This window comes from Suncus etruscus, chromosome 20, assembly GCF_024139225.1.
Source record: "Suncus etruscus isolate mSunEtr1 chromosome 20, mSunEtr1.pri.cur, whole genome shotgun sequence".
Taxonomy (NCBI): Eukaryota; Metazoa; Chordata; class Mammalia; order Eulipotyphla; family Soricidae; genus Suncus; species Suncus etruscus.
Genome location: NC_064867.1, coordinates 40,902,398 through 40,922,899, shown reverse-complemented (window position 1 = coordinate 40,922,899; position 20,502 = coordinate 40,902,398). Strand labels below are relative to the sequence as shown.

The window sequence follows — 20,502 nt, the reverse complement described above, 5'->3', positions numbered from 1 at the left end:
GTGCCCTCACTACACAAAGATAATAATGTAGTTGTGTTCCTCTGAGGACCAACAAGAGGAACTTAAAGATCAATAGTTATAAGCAAAATTATGGTACTGACTCCAAGCACACCCTCAACCTACATGGAAAGAGACACCAACAGACACCAACAGACTTCTAAAAATTATGTCAAGAGAAATAAACACAAAGGGGGAAGGTAGATGAGGAATCAACAAAGGCTTCCCCAGGTATATCCTTCCACCAAGTCCTGAAAGTTGTCAGAACTAGTCATGTAAATTAAATGGAATAGAAATGTCTGCCTATATCAGAAAAAATCATTAGTTTAGTATTGAAAGGTCTGAGTTATATTCTTCTCAGCTCTTTCCACAGAGAAATATGTAAACTATCTTTGCAGACAAAAAGTATAGTGATTAATGTATATATGTATAGACATCCTGGCATTAACACATTCAGGAGAGTTTTAAATGAATAACAATACCAAAACCACCTTTGTCTTAACCCTTCCTGTGTCTTGAAGTGCCAAAGCTAGCAGGGAAAATAAGTCAAAGGCAAAACTAGCAACAATTATAAAAAATGTTAAGAGTCACTATACATATTAGACATTGAACTATTATGCTGAGTGAAATAAGTCAGAGGAAGAGAGAGAGGCACAGAATAGTCTCACTCTTCTATGGGATATAAGAAAAATAAAAGACATTATTGTAATAATACCAAGAGACAATAGAGATGAGGGCTGGAAAGACTGGCCCATGATATGAAGTTCACCACAAAGAGTGATGAGTGCAGTTAGAGAAATAAGTACACTAACAACCAGTATGACAATGTTAATCAGTGAGAAGCAGAATGTCTGTCTCAAAAACAGGCAGGGGATAGGGAAGGAGGGAGATGGGGGGCATTGGTGACGGGAATGTTGCACTGGTGAAGTGGGGGTGTTCTTTTTATGACTAAAACCCAATTATAAGCATGTTTGTAATCATGGTGCTTAAATAAAGCTATTATTTTTAAAAAAAATAAAGTGGTGCTATGTAAGAGTCAGTGTCCTGATTCCTTCCCAGAGAACAAGAACCCAGAATCTAAACCTGAATCTTGCTGGGTTGACATTCTAAGAACCTCATCAATAAGACAGGGTAGGGGAGAAGGAAACAGGGTAAGAGGTAAGAAAAGGATGAACACTCTCCTCAGACGGTTCTTCCAGTAAGTCAGAAATAAGGCGCTAATGAGGGCTGGAAGAACTGACCCACAGTATGAAACTCACACAAAGAGTGATGAGTGCAGTTAAGAGAAATAAATAGGGGGCCGGGCGGTGGCGCTAAAGGTAAGGTGCCTGCCTTGCCTGCGCTAACCTTGGACGGACCGCGGTTCGATCCCCCGGTGTCCCATATGGTCCCCCAAGCCAGGAGCAACTTCTGAGCACATAGCCAGGAGTAACCCCTGAGCGTTACTGGGTGTGGCCCAAAAAAAAAAAAAAAAAACAAAAAAAACAAAAAAAAAAAAAAAAAAAGAGAAATAAATACACTGGCAAACAATCATGACAATGGTAGTGAGTGAGAGAAATAGAATGCCTGTCTTGAAGACAGGCAAGGGAAGGTGGGAAAGGAGGGAAATGGAAGGGCCATTGGTGGTGAGAAGTTTACACTGGTGAAAGGGGGAGGGTGTTCTTTTTTTATAACTAAAAGCCAACTACACACATTTGTAAACATGATGCTTCAATCAAGATAAACTAAAGAAAAGAAAATAAATAGGGTCCCCCAAAAGACCCAACCACCTTGGGAGGAACTCCAGAGAGGAGAACCCCCACATGTCTGTCCACAAGTGTTCCTCCCTAGGAAATGGGGATGTGGTGACCCCCATGACAACCCTACCCACGGATACAACACACCATGCCCGCCCAAGGGGAGACCCTGCACAGCACCTGGGAGAGGTTGAGCAGCCTCGAATACAGGCAAGGGAAGGTCAGGAGAGGAGGAAAATGAGCGAGCATGGGTGGTGGGTAAGGTTGCACTGGAGAAGGGGGCTTGTTCTTTTGTACAATTAGAGCCCAACTACACACATGTTTGCAATCGTGATGTTTCAATCAAGATAAACTAAAGAAAATAAATAGGGTGCTCCAAAAGACCCTTGGGGAAAACTCCAGAGAGGAACCCCCAAAGGCCTGTCCACAAGTGCTCCTCCCTATGGAATGGGGGTGTGGTGACACCCATGACAACCCTACCCACGCATATAACACCCCACTCCCGCCCAAGTGGGGAGCCTGCACAGCACCTGGGCAGGGTGGAGCAGCCTCGAATACAGGAAAGGGAAAGGCAGGAGAGGAGGGGAAATAGGGGGCCATTGGTGGTGAGAAGTTTGCACTGGTGAAAAGGGGGATGTTTCTTTTTTTTTATAACTAAAACCCAACTACACACATGTTTGCAATCATGGTGCTTAAATCAAGACAAACTAAGAAAAGAAATAGGGTACCCCAAAAGACCCAACCACCTTGGGAGGAACTCCAGAGAGGATCCCCCAAATGCTCCCTAGGGAATAATGGGGGTGTGTTGAGAACCATGACAACCCTACCCACGCATACAACACCCCACTCCCGCCCAAGGTGCTTCAATCAAGATAAACTACAGAAAAGAAATAGGGTGGCCCAAAGACCCAACACCTTGGGAGGAACTCCAGAGAGGAACCCCCAAAATGCTCCCTAGGAAATAATGGGGGTGTGGTGAGGACCATGGCAACCCTACCCACGCATACAACACCCCACTCCCGCCCAAGCTGGGGACCCTACACAGCAGCCTCAAATACAGGCAAGGGAAGGGCAGGAGAGGAGGGAAATGGGGGGGGGGGTGTATTGGTGGTGAGAAGTTTGCACTGGTGAAAAGAGGGTGTTCTTTTGCATAACTAAAACCCAACTACACACATGTTTGTAATCATGGTGCTTAAATCAAGATAAACTAGGGCCCGGAGAGATAGCACAGCGGCGTTTGCCTTGCAAGCAGCCGATCCAGGACCAAAGGTGGTTGGTTCAAATCCCGGTGTCCCATATGGTCCCCCGTGCCTGCCAGGAGCTATTTCTGAGCAGACAGCCAGGAGTAACCCCTGAGCACCGCCGGGTGTGGCCCAAAAACCAAAAAAAAAAAAAAAAAGAAAAATCAAGATAAACTAAAAAAAAGATATAGGGTGCCCCCGAAAGACCCAACACCTTGGGAAGAACTCCAGAGAGGATCCTCAAAATGCTCCCTAGAGAATAATGGGGGTGTGGGGAGGACCATGACAACCCACACATACAACACCCCACTCCTGCCCAAGGTGCTTCAATCATGGTAATCATGGTGCTTCAATCAAGATAAACTACAGACGAGAAAAGAAATAGGGTGCCCAAAAAGAGCCAACACCTTGGGAGGAACTCCAGAAAGGAACACCAAAATGCTCCCTAGGGAATGGAGGTGTGGGGAGGACCATGACAACCCTACCCACGCATACAACACCCCACTCCCGCCCAACGTGCTTCAATCAAAATAAACTACAGAAGATAAAAGAAATAGGGTACCCCAAAAGACCCAACACCTTGGGAGGAACTCCAGAGAGGAACCCCCAAAATGTTCCCTAGCGAATAATGGGGGTGTGTTGACTTCCATGGCAATCCAACCCACGCATACAACACCCCACTCCCGCCCAAGGGGGGGACCCCGCACAGCACCTTGGCGAGGTGGAGCAGCCGCTCTCCAGGGCTGGGGTTCGAGTCCGGGTCCGGGGAATTGGCTTCCCTGGAGTAGAGATGAGAGGCTGCAGAGCCACCCTGAGCCCCAGGCCTTTGGGGTGAGCCACAGCCGCAGGAACCCGCCATGGGCGTCGCAGCACCCCCACTCGCACCCGTGCCCGCTCCGGCCTCTCCTCCTCCCGCAGCTCCGCCGGGCTGCCAGAGCAGAGGCAGCACTAGAACCAGCCCAAGGCCCGAATGGGGCCCGGGCATCTGCCCCAGCCTGGGCGCAGCCATCTTGTGCCGCGGGTCATGTGACTGAGGCGTCATGTGACCCGCCCCTGGCCTCAATGCGGAAGTGAGCTCCCAGGTTGTTGGTTTCCCTGGGTCTGACCTTCTTGAAGGCTGTGCAGAAAAACAAGCAGCCAATTCTGCAAAGCCACAGAACCTATTTTCCACAGACGCTTCGCCCATTCTTTGTTTTATTATAAAAAAAAAAATACTACAGTATTTATGAAATGTGGAGAGATGTTTTTTGTTTTTTTTTTTAAGATGAAGTTCTTTATGGAAGCACCCAAGATGACAAGCATGGTTGTAGTTGGGTTTTAGTTACATATATAGATATATACATATATAAAATATAAATGTATATATAAGTATATAGATATAAGTGTGTGTTTATAAAAGTATAAATATATAAAATAATACATAATATAGTTTATATATATAAATATATATTTTATACCACTAATGACCTCCATCTCCCTTCTCCACTCCTTGCCTGTATTCAAAACAGGCATTCTGTTTCTCTCTCTCTCTCTCTCTCTGCTTCTTTTTTTTTTTTTTTTTTTTTTTTTTGTTTTTTTGGGTCACACCTGGCAGCAACTCAGGGGTTGCTCCAGGCTCTACACTCAGAAATCACTCCTGGCAGGCTCGGGGGACCATATGGGATTCGAACCACCGTCCTTCTGCATGCAAGGCAAATGCCCTACCTCCAGACTATCTCTCCCGACCCCTCTCTTTTGCTTCTTAAAAAAAAAAAAAAGTGTATTAAATGTATTGAGCATGTGTTCAGGGCCTGGCTATTCCAGTATCTTGACATATAAATTCTAAAATTTAGATTCTAAAATTATTTTTTAGATTTTTTAGATTCTTGTATTTTGTTTTCTTTTTTTAAGTTCATGCACAGATCAAGACGGTGAGTTGCCCCAGGTCACGAGGACAAAAGCCTGATTGAACCCAGAGAATCTAATTTCAAAGTTTTAACCAGTGTTTCCTGTTTAGAGTTTCCCCTAACAGGAGCTAGAGAGAAGGATGGTGATGGAAGACACCTAGTCAGCAATACAATAGAGAAATCTTCACCATGACCTTGACCAAGGGCACTAGGACAAAGCTTGATTGAATTCAGAGAATCTCATTGCAAACTCGAGTTTTAAGTGTGTCATGTTTAGACTTTCCCCTAACTAGAGAGAAAGCTAGTGATGGAGGGTACCTACCTTGTCAGCAATATATTAGAGAAATCCCCACCCTGGGGGATCTAGCTTTAACTTCTGGGAGAAAAGAAAGACTGAGTCACAGTGTCTGGCCAAGACACTGGCTGAATGTCTCACTCAAATTTTGTACTGAGTCCAAGAGAGGTGCAAGGAGATGGGGCAGAAAGTGGCAGCCCCATTCTCCAGCACCGTTTCTGTAGCAACGACTGAATGCAAATCCAAAGGGAAAAGGTTACGATGATGCGGAGAGGGACTGGTGGAAAAAAAAATCTCTTGTCAGCCAGTTGCAGTCGATGAACCTTATCTAAACTCTGACTCAAACCTGCTGATCTCAAAATGTGTGAGAAAGTCAGAGAAACATGACGTCTAAAACAAAGTCTGATATCTGATGGAAATAAATGGACTGCCCTTTTTTTTTTCAGGCTTTTTATTTTTAACTTTAGGAGAAATAGTTGTTTGTTGTGTTTTGGTTTGTTTGTTTTCTTGCTTGCTTGTATGTTTGTTTTTAATTATTCTTGGGGCCAAGCAGACAGCTTCAGGGGTTGGGCTTGCAAATCTGAGGAGCCAGGGAAAGTCCTGGCACTGATTCCTGTCCGTGGACCTAGTGAACTCCAGAATTGCTGACAGAACAGCACTGGGGAGAGCTCAGATGAGTCAATTTCACACTATTTAGAAACACCACCACACCAGAGCCCTGAAAAAAAAATCCCTTCCTTTGACTTACAGCATGACAGTTGGAAAGGCATGGGGACATGATATAGTCATGACATTCATGGACCCTCTGTGCCGGTAACAAATCCTGGACAGTACCCTTTCACTTGCTGCTGTATAGAGAAAATCATACCTGGCACAGAGTAAGTCCATTATCAAATTAATGGATACTAGGATGAATGGCAGCAATCATGGCCTCTTTTCCTGAAAAGGAAGCAAATTGCTGAGAAAAGAATAGACTTTGTTGACTCAGAAACAGCTTTGTTTAAAACCATTCTCTTGGGCCCGGAGAGATAGCACAGCGGCGTTTGCCTTGCAAGCAGCCGATCCAGGACCAAAGGTGGTTGGTTCGAATCCCGGTGTCCCATATGGTCCCCCGTGCCTGCCAGGAGCTATTTCTGAGCAGACAGCCAGGAGTAGTAACCCCTGAGCACCGCCGGGTGTGACCCAAAAATCAAAAAAAAAAAAAAAAAACCATTCTCTTCTGGGGCCGGGTAGGTGGCGCTGGAGGTAAGGTGTCTGCCTTGCAAGCGCTAGCCAAGGAAGGACCGCGGTTCGATCCCCGGTGTCCCATATGGTCCCCCCAAGCCAGGGGCGATTTCTGAGCACATAGCCAGGAGTAACCCCTGAGCGTCAAACGGGTGTGGCCCAAAAACCAAAAAAAAAAAAACAAAAACCATTCTCTTCTAAGAGGTCTAACCTTGCTTAATGACAGGGCCTGAGTGAAGTAGAGATAACAGTCTCTCCCTCAGGTTTATTAGAATTAAATGAGATGATAAGAGGCTTAGTCCCAGGCCTGGTATATTTGACATTCTGGGAAAAATCAAGTTTCCTGTTGTTCATGGTCACTGTCAAAGCTTGGAATCTTGCTTCTCTTGGAAATGGCAACCTCTTCTCTCAGCCACTTGATAATGTCTGAGTGGTCACTAGTTGTTGGAGTGGAAACCATGGTGAGAAGCTCTGGGGTGAGGCATCTGTGCTGGAAAAGGGGTGAAGGTTCCATCCAGGAAAGTCTTTCTGGGATCTGCTTCTCCAGTCCCATCTTCTCTCTACAGCCCTCTCAGCCTTCTGCTAGGATGATTGAAAACCCGATCCTGGGGACCGTAGGCAGAGGGTGGGTTTCGGGAAGTTGGAGGCCTGAGCTGTCCCCATCCTCAGGAAGGCAGAGCAGAGAAGAGCCGCCCACATTCCATTATTCACACCCAGATAAAGGCCTTCTGCTCCTCCTGCTCCTCCCCTTCCTACTGCTCCTCCCCCTAAACCCCTATCTCTACTCCTCCTTCTCTTCCTCCTCCTCCTCCTCCCACCTCCTCCAAGCCTGCCTGTAGGTCCTGTGTACATGTAGGTCCTGAACATGCCCCATGTGCCATGCATGACTCCCCCTAGGCCTCCCCAGGTTTCTGGGGACAAAAACAAGGTCCCCTGGTGAGTCCTCAGGAGTGACCATCTGGAGGGGACACTTTTGGTCTCACCCCGGTTCCTGAGTGCCTGGAGCCTCATGGAGTCTCAGGCACTGGAGGTAGCACCAGGGACAGGTGAGACCAAAAGATATTCCAAGGTTCCAGGTAAGTGAGCTTGTTTCCGTGGCATTTTTGGAAACATTTATCTCCCAAACGGTCAGTGTAGGGGCACCTGAGCCAAAAGGTAACATCTATATGCGCTGGTGTGGGGTGCTTTTTGGAAACGTGGAGTCGGATTTCGAAGGCTTTTAATTTGCTCCCGGCCTTGGTCGGGGAACTACAAAGGCCAGAATCCTCTTTGCTAGGTGTCGAGGCCGGCTCTGGGCTAGCCAGTCGGCAGGTCTATCATGAATTGCTCATGCACTGCCCTGCCCCAGCCTAGGAACTGCAGGGCCTGGATGTTCCTAGGTCTGGGAGAGCTGGGTGGGCCTGCCAAGATCAGCCACCAAGAAGGCTCCAGCTCCCAGGGAATCCAGTGGCATGCCAAGCCACAGACATTGTTTTAGAAGGTAAATAACTTAGAAGGTAAGTAATGGGATGTGGTCAAGAGATAGAAATGAGCACAGCCTGCCCCCCTCCCACATCCCAAATCGACTGCCACCAAAAATAAAAGGAAAGGTGAGCGGATTATATTTGTCAGGGTGGCCAAGAAACATAATGAGAATCAGTGACATGAATAGATATTAGGTTCTAAGACTGAGAGAAAAATGTGGATGGATTATTTAGTATACAAGAGTGGGGCTAGGATTCCTCCAGGAAGACATGCATGACTGGTTCCTTAAATAGGATTCATGGAGGTGGGCAGCTCTCACGAACCGAAGAATGACTCACAGAGCAGAGCCAGGAGAACTAATGGTGTGGGATCAGCTGTAGTCCAGAGGCCTGAGACCTAGGAGAACCCACAGAAATAGTTAGACTCTGTTTTTTTTTTTTTTTTTTTTTTTTTTTTTTTTTTTTTTTGGTTTTTGGGCCACACCCATTTGACGCTCAGGGGTTACTCCTGGCTATGCGCTCAGAAGTCGCTCCTGGCTTGGGGGATCATATGGGACACCGGGGGATCGAACCGCGGTCCGTCCTAGGCTAGTGCTGGCAAGGCAGACACCTTACCTTTAGCGCCACCGCCCAGCCCCTAGACTCTGTTTTTATTTTTATTTTTTTTGGCTTTTTTTTTGGAGTGGGGGTCACACCCGGCTGTGCTCAGAGGTTACTCCTGGCTTCACACTCAGAAATCACTCCTGGCAGGCTCAGGGGACCATACGGGATGCCGGTATTTGAACCACCGTCCAAATGCATGAAAGGCAAACGCCTTACCTCCATGCTATCTCTTGGGCCCCTAGAGCCTGTTTTTTTTTTTTTTTTTTTTTGTGGTTTTTGGGTCACACCCGGCAGTGCTCAGGGGTTATTCCTGGCTCCGTGCTCAGAAATTGCTCCTGGCAGGCACGGGGGACCATATGGGACGCCGGGATTCGAACCGATGACCTGCATGAAAGGCAAACGCCTTACCTCCATGCTATCTCTCCGGCCCCATAGAGCCTGTTTTTATACCCAGTACAGCTAAGGTATCTCTGAGGTCCCTGGCTCTAGGAACAGCCTTGAGCAGGTACCTATGTTCAGCTTCTCTCACTGTACATTGGACTGTTTACTTGGATCACCAGGGATGCCACTCTGGGTTTCTGAGTGCCACTTGGGAGTTGCCCAATAAAAAATAAAAAGTGCAGGGGGAAGAGACTCAAAATGTGTCAGAGGCTCAAAGTCTGATCTTCTGCACCTCAAAACCCATTTTCATCCACTCACCAGGGATCTCCTGAGCTTGGGGAAATGCAAGTGCCTAGCTCTAGCCCCGAGGCTAAGTCATGAGCCCAAAAATATCGCCACAGCAGTCTGGACCTCAATTATTTTATTTTAAACAGATGCGATACTTGGAACTGACTTGGTCCCTAGCTCAGAATTGCAAGTCATTATCAACATCAGTCATCAACTCTTTAATCCAATATGTACCACACGGATGAGGTTGCCAACAAAACTGTGTTGTTTTCGAGAATGGAAATGAAAGATGCCAAGAGGTGGAAGGTTTTACTTAGCAGCTTTTCAGGCAGCGCTACTGCAGGGGGCATCGCCCACCAGGAGAGCCAGCTCACTCAAACCTTTATTTTGAGACCATACCAGCTTGGTGCTTGGGGGTCGCTCCGGGAGGTACCAGAGGAACACGAAATGCCAGAGGTAGAAATTGGGGCTCACACATACAAAGAATTTGCATTAGCCCTTTGAGCCCTTTCTGCCTGCCCTCAATGCTCCAGTCTTTACATTGCTCATTGATGCTGTAACTGAAGATGGGTATTGTTTTACTTCTTTGTTCTCTCCCTTTTCTGGTTGAAACTATTTGTTTATACTTCTCTGCTGACTTGGAATCAGGTATGCACACTCTCACAAACACACTTACTCAGTTTAGGTGGAGAGATCACAGAAAACATGGTTTCAGGACATGCAGAGAGAACAGGAGTTGCAGAATATGACCCTCATTCAGAAGGGACTGAATCACTGTCAGGGAATCCAAACGCTCCTGGCAGCAGTAATTCTTCCAGGTCATTTGAATCTAAGATGTAGAATTGCATATTAATTATAGAGTCCTGGGCAGGTCCGACCATAAGGTAAAAGTAGCATTTAGTCTAGGGTGAGGTGACAAGACTGGAGGCCCAATGTGGTGGCATAGTTGGTCCCAAGGGCCCCCATGTGCATTTCACACACAAAGAGATATTTCTTGGAGGACTTTACCCAATGCATGCCAAGGAATGAATTCTGGCCCCAGAACTTGGAATCTTGGAATCTTGGGCTTGAGGGATGTTGCGCCACAGCTGGGCTTAATTGGGAATCTGTCATTCGAATTTCTGGAGGGTTTTATTTTGTTTGTTTTGTTTTGGGTTTTTTGTTTGTTTGCTTGTTTGTTTTTTGAGCCATACCCAGCGGCACTCAGGGGTCACTACTGGCGCTCAGAAATCATTCCTGGCAGGCTCAGGGACCATATGTCCCTCTCTGAGCCTGTTCTCCACCTGGCCTGTGAATGCAGAGTGCTTTACTGAGATCAGCAGTACAGGGAAGGAAGGAAAGAAGAAGAAGCACTGCCTGATGTTATTCAAGTCACTCTGATTACAAGTATATTTTCACCCCATTGTTGCATGCCTGCACACCTTCTGTATAGTTGGTAAGCTATAGATGAGGGCAGGAGAGATAGTCAACATGTTAGACACTCGCCTTACATGTGGCTGACCCAGGGTATAGCCCCAGCAACTTGTATCACCAGGACTGATCTCTGAGTACAGAGTCAGGAGTGAGCCCTAAGCACTGTGTCCCTCCCCCCCAAAAAAATCCCACAAACAAGCCAAATTCTGGCTGATTGTGATGGCTACAGGCTTCTTTTCTCCTGCCAGCTCTCACTCAAAGTAGGAGACTGCCATCTAGGAAAGGCCCTTAGAGCTGAGACACCAACATGCCTCTGCATGTTTCCCTAATGGACAAATATCATGTGAATGCTCTTTTTTTTTTTTCATTTTGTTCCTCTCTCTGGAAGTTTACACCAAAAGTATAATCCCCAAAAGAAAATGTTCCTTATACAGAGTTTGGTCCTCACGGGTCCACTTCCTACTCTTATAAATTTTCAGATAGAGCAGGAATGATAGCACAGTGGGGAGAGCACTTGCCTTGCACTTGGGAAACCTAAGTTTGATCTCCAGAGCATTAGGTGTTGTTGCATTAAATAATTAACGATGGATCTGGATGGAGGTGGATGGATGGAGGGATTTTTCTCTGCCATCCCAGGCCACGTGGCTCCGCAATCCCCATTCAGCTGGCAGGTCCCAGGTTTAGGTGAAAGGCGGAATCAAACTTATCCAGAGACAGGCATCAGGAAGTATCAGCTTTATTCATGCCCTATCCACCACATGTGTGGCCTATATCATAACCTTTCAAGCATACAGCCATTCTTAGCTAGCCCTGCATCTTAACTCCTTTTAGCCATCTTCCCTTTGACCTCCATGCTGGCCAAAGACCAAAAGGGCCCAAAGGCCTAATCCCCTGGGTCAAAGGCCTTATATAACCTTTCAAGACCACTCCCTGGAATGGGAGGGTCTCAGGTAGGTACACCTAAATCCAGGGTGGAGTTACAGGTGTAACCCCTGAGCATCACTGAGTATGGCTCCAAACCAAATAAATAAACAAAAACAAACAAACAAAAAACCTTCGAAGATGTGAATTACTAACACAGCAAAATAACTTGGCCAATGTGATTCAATGAAGTTTGATTTTTTTGGGGGGGGATGGTGGTTGGTTTTTATTGAGGTGGCCTACCTGGAAGTGCTCAGGAGTTAACTACTGTCTCTGCACTCAAATATTACTCCTGGCAAACTGGGGGAACCATTGGGAAATCAGGCATCAAAGCCAGGTCATCTGTGTTCAATATTCCTATGTTCAATGTCTGGTCCTCAGTGAATTGTGGGCATTATTCATCATGAAGATGAGCCCAGTATAGTCACAGAACCAAGCTGGCTGGGATCAGGGGAGGTGTGACTAGAGAGGACATCCAGGAAGGAAATGCAACTTGGTTGATATATGTGAACATGAGTGTGTCTGTGTGTGTTGTCCAAGGCTTTGCACAAACAAGGAGTTCTGCCACTGAGACACACCTCTGGACAGCAACTTGACTGATTTTGAAGTTGGTGCAAGAGACCATGAGCCACGAAAAGTGGTCACCTCCAGAAGCAGGAAAAGGCACAAAAACACTCTCCTAGAGCCCCCACAAAGAAGCATAGGCAGGCCAGAACCTCGATTTTAGCCCGCATGAGCCCCCCCTCTTGGACTGAGCGGGTAGGAAGAGAAGTGGTGTGGGTCTCAGTCACTCCCTGTGCAGTCTCCACATTGGCAGTGATAAGAAAAGAGCACAGGGGCCAGAGAGATAGCGTGGAGGTGGTGCATTTGCCTTGCATGCAGAAGGATGGTGGTTCAAACCCCGGTATCCCATATAGTCCCCCCCATGCCTGCCAGGAGAGATTTCTGAGCATAAACCATAAGTAACCCCTGAGAGCTGCTAGGTGTGACCCAAAAGCCAAAAATTAAAAATTAAAAAAGAAAAGAAAAGTGCACAAACATGAGTTTCAGATCCATCCCTGTGGTATGGCAGAACTACAACAGTTGTGCAGTCCAGTCTAGACTGTGGCCAGAGCAGCACATGGGGTCTGTGCACCAGAGGGAAACCTACCCTTCACCTCTGAGCATCTCTGCTCACCCAGGACTTCTGGAAAAGACGTGTGGATTTTGCTGGAGTGGGGGTGGTCAGCAAGTGGAGGTGAGGACCACCAATTAGAATAAGGCACAAAGGATTAGCACTCAGTTGCTTGCTATTGAGGGCACTCAGAGAAATGCCAATGGCTGTTCCCGATTCCTTTGTCCAGCTGTGATGCCTTTGTGACTGAGAGGCAGAAATGGGCCATCTGGCTCTCCACATGATGCCCATCAGAACCACCAAGGGTGCTGGGCATCAGCAGGGAGTTCTGATTCAGTGGTTCAGGTGCAGCTGGAGAGCTGGCATGTCTCCTTGATCCCCAAGAGTATTCTGAGGCTGCTTTGAGAAGCACAATTGGGGAACCCTGGGCAGTAAATAGGTGCATAAACTTGAGTTTAGGCAATCCTTGTTGTTGCAATAATCTTGGGCAATTAAAAATGGGGGATTCTTGGGTCAGTTAGCTCAAAGGACCAGAACACATGTGTTTGCATTTTGGAAGACCCAGATTTGAGCCAGGGCACTCACTCATGGTCACCCGAGGGACACTGGAGGTAGCTCAAAAAATGGAGAAAAAATAATAATCTTAACAGATATTGGAATTCTTAAATTTCCCCTGTCTGTCAATAAGATAAATCGAACCCAATTCTGCGGGCTGTGATGAGGTTTAAGGGAACTAAGAGGGCTGGTCTCTGTGGAACACTTGGAGAAGGGCCTCAGGAAATGGGCTTGTCTTTATTATGATGATTGATAACAAGTTGCTAGGTGTAACTTGTGAGACTGGCAGGAGGTTGTACAGAAGACCAAGTGGCCAACAAGAAATGTGTTGTCACTTTGCTCCTCCAACAGAAAGAATGTTCTGGAAGCTCCCTCCTCTGCCCCCACACAGAGGAGGTACAGGGGCCTCTAGAAAAACAAGAACTTGACTGGCAAAGAGGTTGCGTCAAACCCATCACACCAGAACCGATGGAAGAGGAAACCGAGCGTTTGAAAATGCTTTGAGAAAATGCGCCCCACAATAAAAAAAAAGAGGAAACTCATTTGGGTGTGAGGGAAGGGCTATAGAATAAGAGTGAACCAGGCCAGGAGCAAATTAACTCGAAAATAATTGCAGAAAAGAAAATGGAACCGTGCCAGCTCAGCGCACTGAGAAATCCTGCCAGAAAGGAAGAGTTTTTTGTTTTCCTTTCTCCTCCCATTTCAGAGAGTTGGTATTGCCATCATGGGAAAAAGAGAATGTCTCCACTCCCCGTGACTTCATTGTCCTTCCCTATGAGTGTTAATCTACAGTGTCAAAAATGGGGAAAGCCAGACTGGGCTGGGGGAACCAGGAGGTTTTTCAGATTTCTTAGAAAGAGAGCTTTCCAGGCAAAACTTGGTTACCTCAAGGGACAAGCTCAAAACTGTAGGGTACCTATCTGAGACCCACCCATTTCTGGGAGGGGTCTTGGGAACCGGATAATAGGTGTGACTTTATCTGCAAGACCTGGCCCATTCCTGGGAGGGGTCTTGGAAAAGGTAGATAAACCCGGAAGCCAGGGGATTAAGGGCTTTTGCCTTTTGGCCCTGCTGGGCTCTCGGAGGAAGATGACTGAGTTACAAGATGCAGGGCTAGGAATGGCTGAATGCTTAAAAGGTTATGAGATAGGCCACACACACGTGGTGGCTAGGGCCTAAATAAAGTTAATGCTTCCTGAAGCCTGCCTGTGAGTGAGTGATTTCGCGTTTCACCTGGGCCTGAAACTCGCCGGCTAGATGGGGGATAAAGCCACGTGGCTGGGGTCTAAGCACAAAGGCCTCCATCCATCGCCATCCAGCCCCATCCTTAATTATTTAACACTACAAAAACAATCACAGTGGGTTATAAGGCTCATATCCCAGAATGATGTTCTGTGTCCTAGATCCACCTATAACCACACGACATGCCATCACCTCTGCCATGGTGTGGCATGTATCAATTGTTAGCTTTGTTGTCTTTTCTTTTTTATCTTTCAGCCACACTTGGCAGTGATCAGAGCTCATGCCTGGTTCTGTGATTAGAGATCACTCCCGGTGGACTCAAGGGTGGACTATGGGGTATTGGGGATCAAATCTGGGTCAGCCATATGCAAGGCAAATGCCCCACCCACTATACTAACACTCTGTTTCTCTCTTTTTTTTCTGAGTCAACAATATTTTTTTTTCTGAAACCTCACCCACTACTGGTGGAAAAGTCAACTGGTTCAATCCTTTTGGAAAAGTTTGGATAATCCTAAAAAAAAAAAAAAACCCTAAGCATTGAGCTTCCCTAGGACTCAGCAATTACACTTGTGGGATCTATCCAAAAAATGAAAACAGAAAAAAAAATCATCTTCACTCCCGGGTTCATTGTAGCACTACTCACTATAGCCCAAATCTGAAAACAACCCACATTTCCATCAACAAATAATGGAGATGACATATAAAGAAACTCTGGTACAGAGACACAGTGGAATACTATACAGCAATAAGAAAAGAGGAAATTATAAAAATGGCTGCTATGCAGGTGGAACTGGAGGGAATCATTCTGAGTGAAGCCAGCCAGAGAAAATAGATACAGAATGATATATTATTTCATATGTGGGGTATAAAGAAGCATTATAAGGGAAGAACAAAAGGCCAACGCATCTGACTCTAAGAACTAAGCTGACCACGTAATGTTCTGAGGGTGGGTAGGGGATGGGAAGAGGTGGAGGGGGGGTGAGGAAGACCCTGAGATCATGAAAGAGGGGGACACAAACTCACAAACCCTGGGGGGGGCTGTCATGTTGGAATACCGTATTCATGAATCCCAATCATTAACGGACTTGTAGTATTGCAAATCACTATCACTAAGGGGTTGGAATGATAGCACACTGGTAAGGCATTTGCCTTGCATGCAGCCGACCTGGGATGGACCCGGTTCAATTCCTGGTATTCCACATGGTCCCCCGAGCTTGCCAGGAGTGATTTCTGAGCACAGAGCCAGGAGTAATTCCTGAGCATTGCCAGGTGTGGCCCAAACGCCAATCAATTAATCAATCAATAAATTTAAAAAAAAATCACGATCACTAAAAGAAAAGATTTTAAAAACAACCTTCCCTTTATTTTTCTCTTTATCAGTTGTGATAAACTATTTGGATAGCTCCCACATTTTGTTTTATTTTGAGCAGGACTCATACACAAAATTGTTGCCACCTTTTGCCCATAGTGGAAATGCTGCTGCTGACTCACATGAGCACAATCATGTGAGACATGTTTTTCTGTTTTCTTGGGTCTGTGTATCCCAGGCCTGGGAAGACACAGCTTCTGGGCCCTGTGCTGCTGGCAGGCATGGCAGGCCCTGGAGACTGGCATCTCTTGAGAGCAATCTTCCTCACTATTAATATTGGCCATGTCTTTATGTTATAACAACTTTACAAGAATGGCATTTTCCTTACTTATATAGCTGAATATTAAGTTCACCCAGTTTGTTCATAGTACTCTTGATGATCACTTTAACCGACCTCAGAAATATAGATTTCCCATGCATGTACGTAAATGGTGCTGAGTCAGAAAGATAGAGCAAAATGGGCTAGAGAGGATGGGCTTCCTAGGCGAGTGGTCTTGGTTTCAGCTCCAGGACTACACAGTTCCCTGAATACTTCTGGGGGTGACCCAGGAACACAAAATCAGGAATTGCGGGCTGGAGAGATAGCATGGAGGTAAGGCATTTGCCTTTCATGCAGGAGGTCATCGGTTCAAATTCCGGCGTCCCATGTGGTCCCCCGTGCCTGCCAGGAGCAATTTCTGAGCATGGAGCCAGGAGTAACCTCTGAGCACTGCCAGGTGTGACCCAAAAACCACACACACACACACACAAAAAAGAAATCAGGCATTTCCCCTGGGCACTGCTAGGTGTAGACCAAAATACAGTAATATATACTAAGGGGGCCAGAACTATGGTACAGAGAGTAAGGCATTTGCTTTATACGTAGCTGACCCAGGTTCTATTCCCAGCCCCTCATCTGGTCTTCCTAGCCTTCCAGGAGTGATTCCTGAGTGCAGGATCAGATCATGCCAGGCCCTGTGGGAGGAACCAGAAAACTCATGGAATAAAAATCAAAGCGCTGGGATTCTCTGAAAGCCACCATACGTTCCAATTCCTACCCGAATCTGCCACTCTGCCATTGTGTGCATCAAGGATGCCAGTTATTCCCAGATCTCTTTCTTAGTGGGGGGACTCACCACTAAGCACACTTTTCTCTGCTTCTTGCACAGACTTCTCAAGGGATTTTTACCCCTTTCAGCCCACAATTTCTTTCCTTCAAAATAGTTGGGTTTGGCCCCCAAACAAGCAAGCAAACAAAATAAATAGACTTGAAAACAAACCTTGCCGTTTCCTCATCTTTTCCTGTCTCCCCAATATTTTAATGCTATTGTGAAGTGAATTGAGATTCCTCCCATAATGGCTGCAGCTAATCTAGATTGAATCATTTTCTGATTAAGAACTAGTCCATGGAAATATCCCAAAGTGATTTCCTTTCTCCTTCACTCTGGACCAATATGCCGCCCCTCTCTGGCTCGAAGCCTATTCCTAAGTAGGTTAACATGGAGAAAAAAAAAAGAATAGCCTCTTTTTTTTTTTCCTTCTCTTTTTGATATTGGTGCCTCTTCCCTTGTGATAATGTTCTGAAAATAAGTTAAGAGAAATAAAGGCTAATTTAATCGGAGAACCTAATTGCTAATGCTGATTTTAAGGTCAGACAATTCAGTCTTTGAAGGCGAGGATAACAAAGGCTATACAAACATTTTGCAAACCAGATGAACCCAAAGTTTGCTTTTTCTGAAGGTTGAATGATCTACCAGTAGCACAAACTTCTCACCTGACTCAGTTCTTGAAGACCCCAGATCTGTTTATTTGGTACTGGTACTGCATGGCTTTATTTCGCTGAACACCATTATATCATGATATTTCTTATTCACGTGGAAGATAGTATTTTTAGGCCCTGCTCAAAGGACCAGAGCATATAATTTGTACACAAGAGTTACTGGTTTGATCCCCACCACCACATGGTTGCTGAACTCTCTCAGGAGCACCCCCAGAGTACAGAGTCCCTGACCACAGCCAACTGTGGACCCCAAACAAAACAAAAACAAAAAAAGAACAAGGCAGGGGCCAGAGAGATAGTACAGCAAAGAATTAGGGCATTTGCCTTGCAAGTGGTCAATAGGAGTTCAATCTCTGGTACCCTATATGGTCCCCTAAGCACTGCTAGTGATCCCTGAATGCAAAGCCAGGAGTAACCACTGATTATGACTAGGTGTAGTCCAAAAAGAAGAACAAAAGAAAAGAAGAAGGCAGTATTTTCAGAAACTTGGAAATGAAGGCCTTTTATTATCTGGGAATTGTATTTTTTGATACAAAAGTATATTAAAATATCAGTTTAGTTTGAATTTTCTCCTCCTAGGAGCAACCATTTGCAAGGTCAGCTTTTTGTACCCAGATAACCATTGTCCTCCATTCCTCCAGCAATACCAGATATTGGGGTTACTGTCATTGTCTTATTGTTTGAGGGGACTTGGATTTGCGTTACACCTGGAAGTGCTCAGGGCTTCCTCCTGGCTCAGGAATTTCTCTAGTAATATTAGGGGACCACCTGGCTCAGCCACATACAAGCCATTATAGTACCCCTATATGCTGTCTCTGGCCTGAGACTACCTTTTAAAATGGCTCCCTCCCTATTTTCTCTTCCTTCTTCTGCTATGAGGAGACCTAGTTTTTAAGGTCAGTAGAGAGGCTTGTTTGAGGGGAACAGGAGGGAAACTACTCCGAAGAAGCTCTTTGTTGTTTTACTTCATGTCAGAGTTTCCACAAGAAAAGCTCATCTCATATAAGTGTCCCTTGTCCTGGGACTGTTTAAGAGAGAAGGATTCGGGATTCAAGCCTGGATGATGGAGAAATAGTGTCCAAGAAGGGTAGGCAAAGCTGGTTAACTCTGGAGTCATTGAGGCCAGGCCCGAAGAACATTTCTGGGAAGTGGCATGGTGGGTGGGGGAGTGAATTGGAGACCCAGCTAAGGACACAGCTGGTCTCAAGTGCAGCCACTCATGGGGGAGTTTCTCTATCAGCACCAAAGGGAGCAAAAATGGTGGCAAGAAACAAAGGACAGAGAGAAAACTACTCTCTTCCAGGACCCAGCTGGAGCATGAGGTGCCCTAATACTGTGACTCCATAGGCAGTCACTTAAGCCACTGCAAAACATGCCTGTCTGTCCCCCTTTCCTGGCTGATCTGTTTCATGAAGATGGACTCAAACTCTCATCTTGGGGCATACCAGGTATGGGTGTTAATGATCCCTACCTACATCAAGAGGAGATTGATTGTACCTTAAAAATGAAATTGAATAAAGTGAGATCAATAGGAAGCTGTTGTTGGAGGCCACTGTCCCTGAAAAATGGAGGATGCAAGAAGTGAGAAAGTCTGTCTGACCCTGAAGGATGGAGAATGCTGAAAGTGAAAAAAATCTGGCTGTCAGAACTGGTTAGTGAGCTAAGGGTTCCACGCCTTGGAGAGGAACAAGCCCATTGATTATGGAAAATGATAAATGCAACCTGAAAGGATTATCCACCTTCCTTCTCTCATGCATAATTTCCTTTGCTTCCTGGTTGGCCTGAGAACCCCCTAGAACAATTAGAATTACTCATGACATGGAGATGGTGACACAAACACAGCCCAGCATTGATGACGTGTTTTGCATCTTCCCTAAAGAGTTAAATGCATGTTTCTACAATCAAGTCATGCATGGAACAGCCCAGAAAAATAACACAAGATTCACTGACTTGATCACAGATATGGTCACAGAAAGATCTATACATGTGACAGAGTTAGAGTTTTCAAAATAATACGATAATTTTACGCATAACTTTCCTATTAACTCGATATGAGTTCTAGAAGTTTCACACACCAAGGTAAAATACTTAAAATACTTTAGGGTACGATTCCCAAGGATGGGGCATTTCCCTCCCATAACTGCAAAACTATTACCACACTTGAGAGAGCCATGACCTCCTGAGTCTCTCTTTTGGGCCTCCTGGTCATGCTTTGGGAATGCAAGGACCATCTTAGCAGTTGCTTACTATCAAACCAGCATCTCAGACCTAAGAATTCCACAGTTCCCCCAAAACACATGGTTTAGATTCATTTATTTTCTTTTTTTTTTTTTTTTTTGGCCACACCCGTTTGACGCTCAGGGGTTACTCCTGGCTATGTGCTCAGAAATCGACCCTGGCTTGGGTGGACCATATGGGACGCCGGGGGATCGAACCTCGGTCCTTCCTTGGCTAGCGCTTGCAAGGCAGACACCTTACCTCCAGCGCCACCTACCCGGCCCCAGATTCATTTATTTTCTGGCTGTTGAAAATTTCTTCTAGAGGTTTAATTTTATTTTTTTTTAAATCAGGATCTGACTATGGGTACAAGCTGACTTTACAGACAATGATCTTAGTGGGTTAGTGGGTTTTTTTTTTTTGTTTTGTTTTGGTTTGGTTTTTGGTTTTGGGGTCACATCTGGCAGCGCTCAGGGGTTACTCTTGGCTCTACGCTCAGAAATCGCTCCTGGCAGGCTCGGGGGACCATATGGGATGCTGGGATTCGAACCACCGTCCTTCTGCATGCAAGGCAAATGCACTACCTCCAGGCTATCTCCCAGGTCCCTGATCTTAGTGTTTTTAAAAGGGGCCTTGCCCAACAGGGTTTGGCAAAAAGATCACACGGGTGATGGATTTAGGGACCACTAGGGCTGCATCTGGGGGTTCTGGGGTGCCATCCAATGCTGAATATCTAATTCAGGGGCTCTCCATGCAAAGCTTATGCTTTTTCACTGGGCCACATCCTAGCCCCTTGAG

The 20,502-nt window shown here is 45.9% G+C and overlaps 1 protein-coding gene across 1 annotated transcript in view; it reads right to left on the bottom strand.

The window, feature by feature from the left end:
- SUMF1 (sulfatase modifying factor 1) overlaps positions 1 to 3,988 on the bottom strand; it is a 37,918-nt gene extending 33,930 nt beyond the window's left edge. Inside the window, exon 1 of the mRNA XM_049766301.1 lies at positions 3,687 to 3,988. Coding sequence (XP_049622258.1) covers positions 3,687 to 3,983 — 297 coding nt within the window. The 5' untranslated portion in view covers positions 3,984 to 3,988. The remainder of the gene's footprint in view (positions 1 to 3,686) is intronic.
- Between the last annotated feature and the right edge of the window lie 16,514 nt (positions 3,989 to 20,502).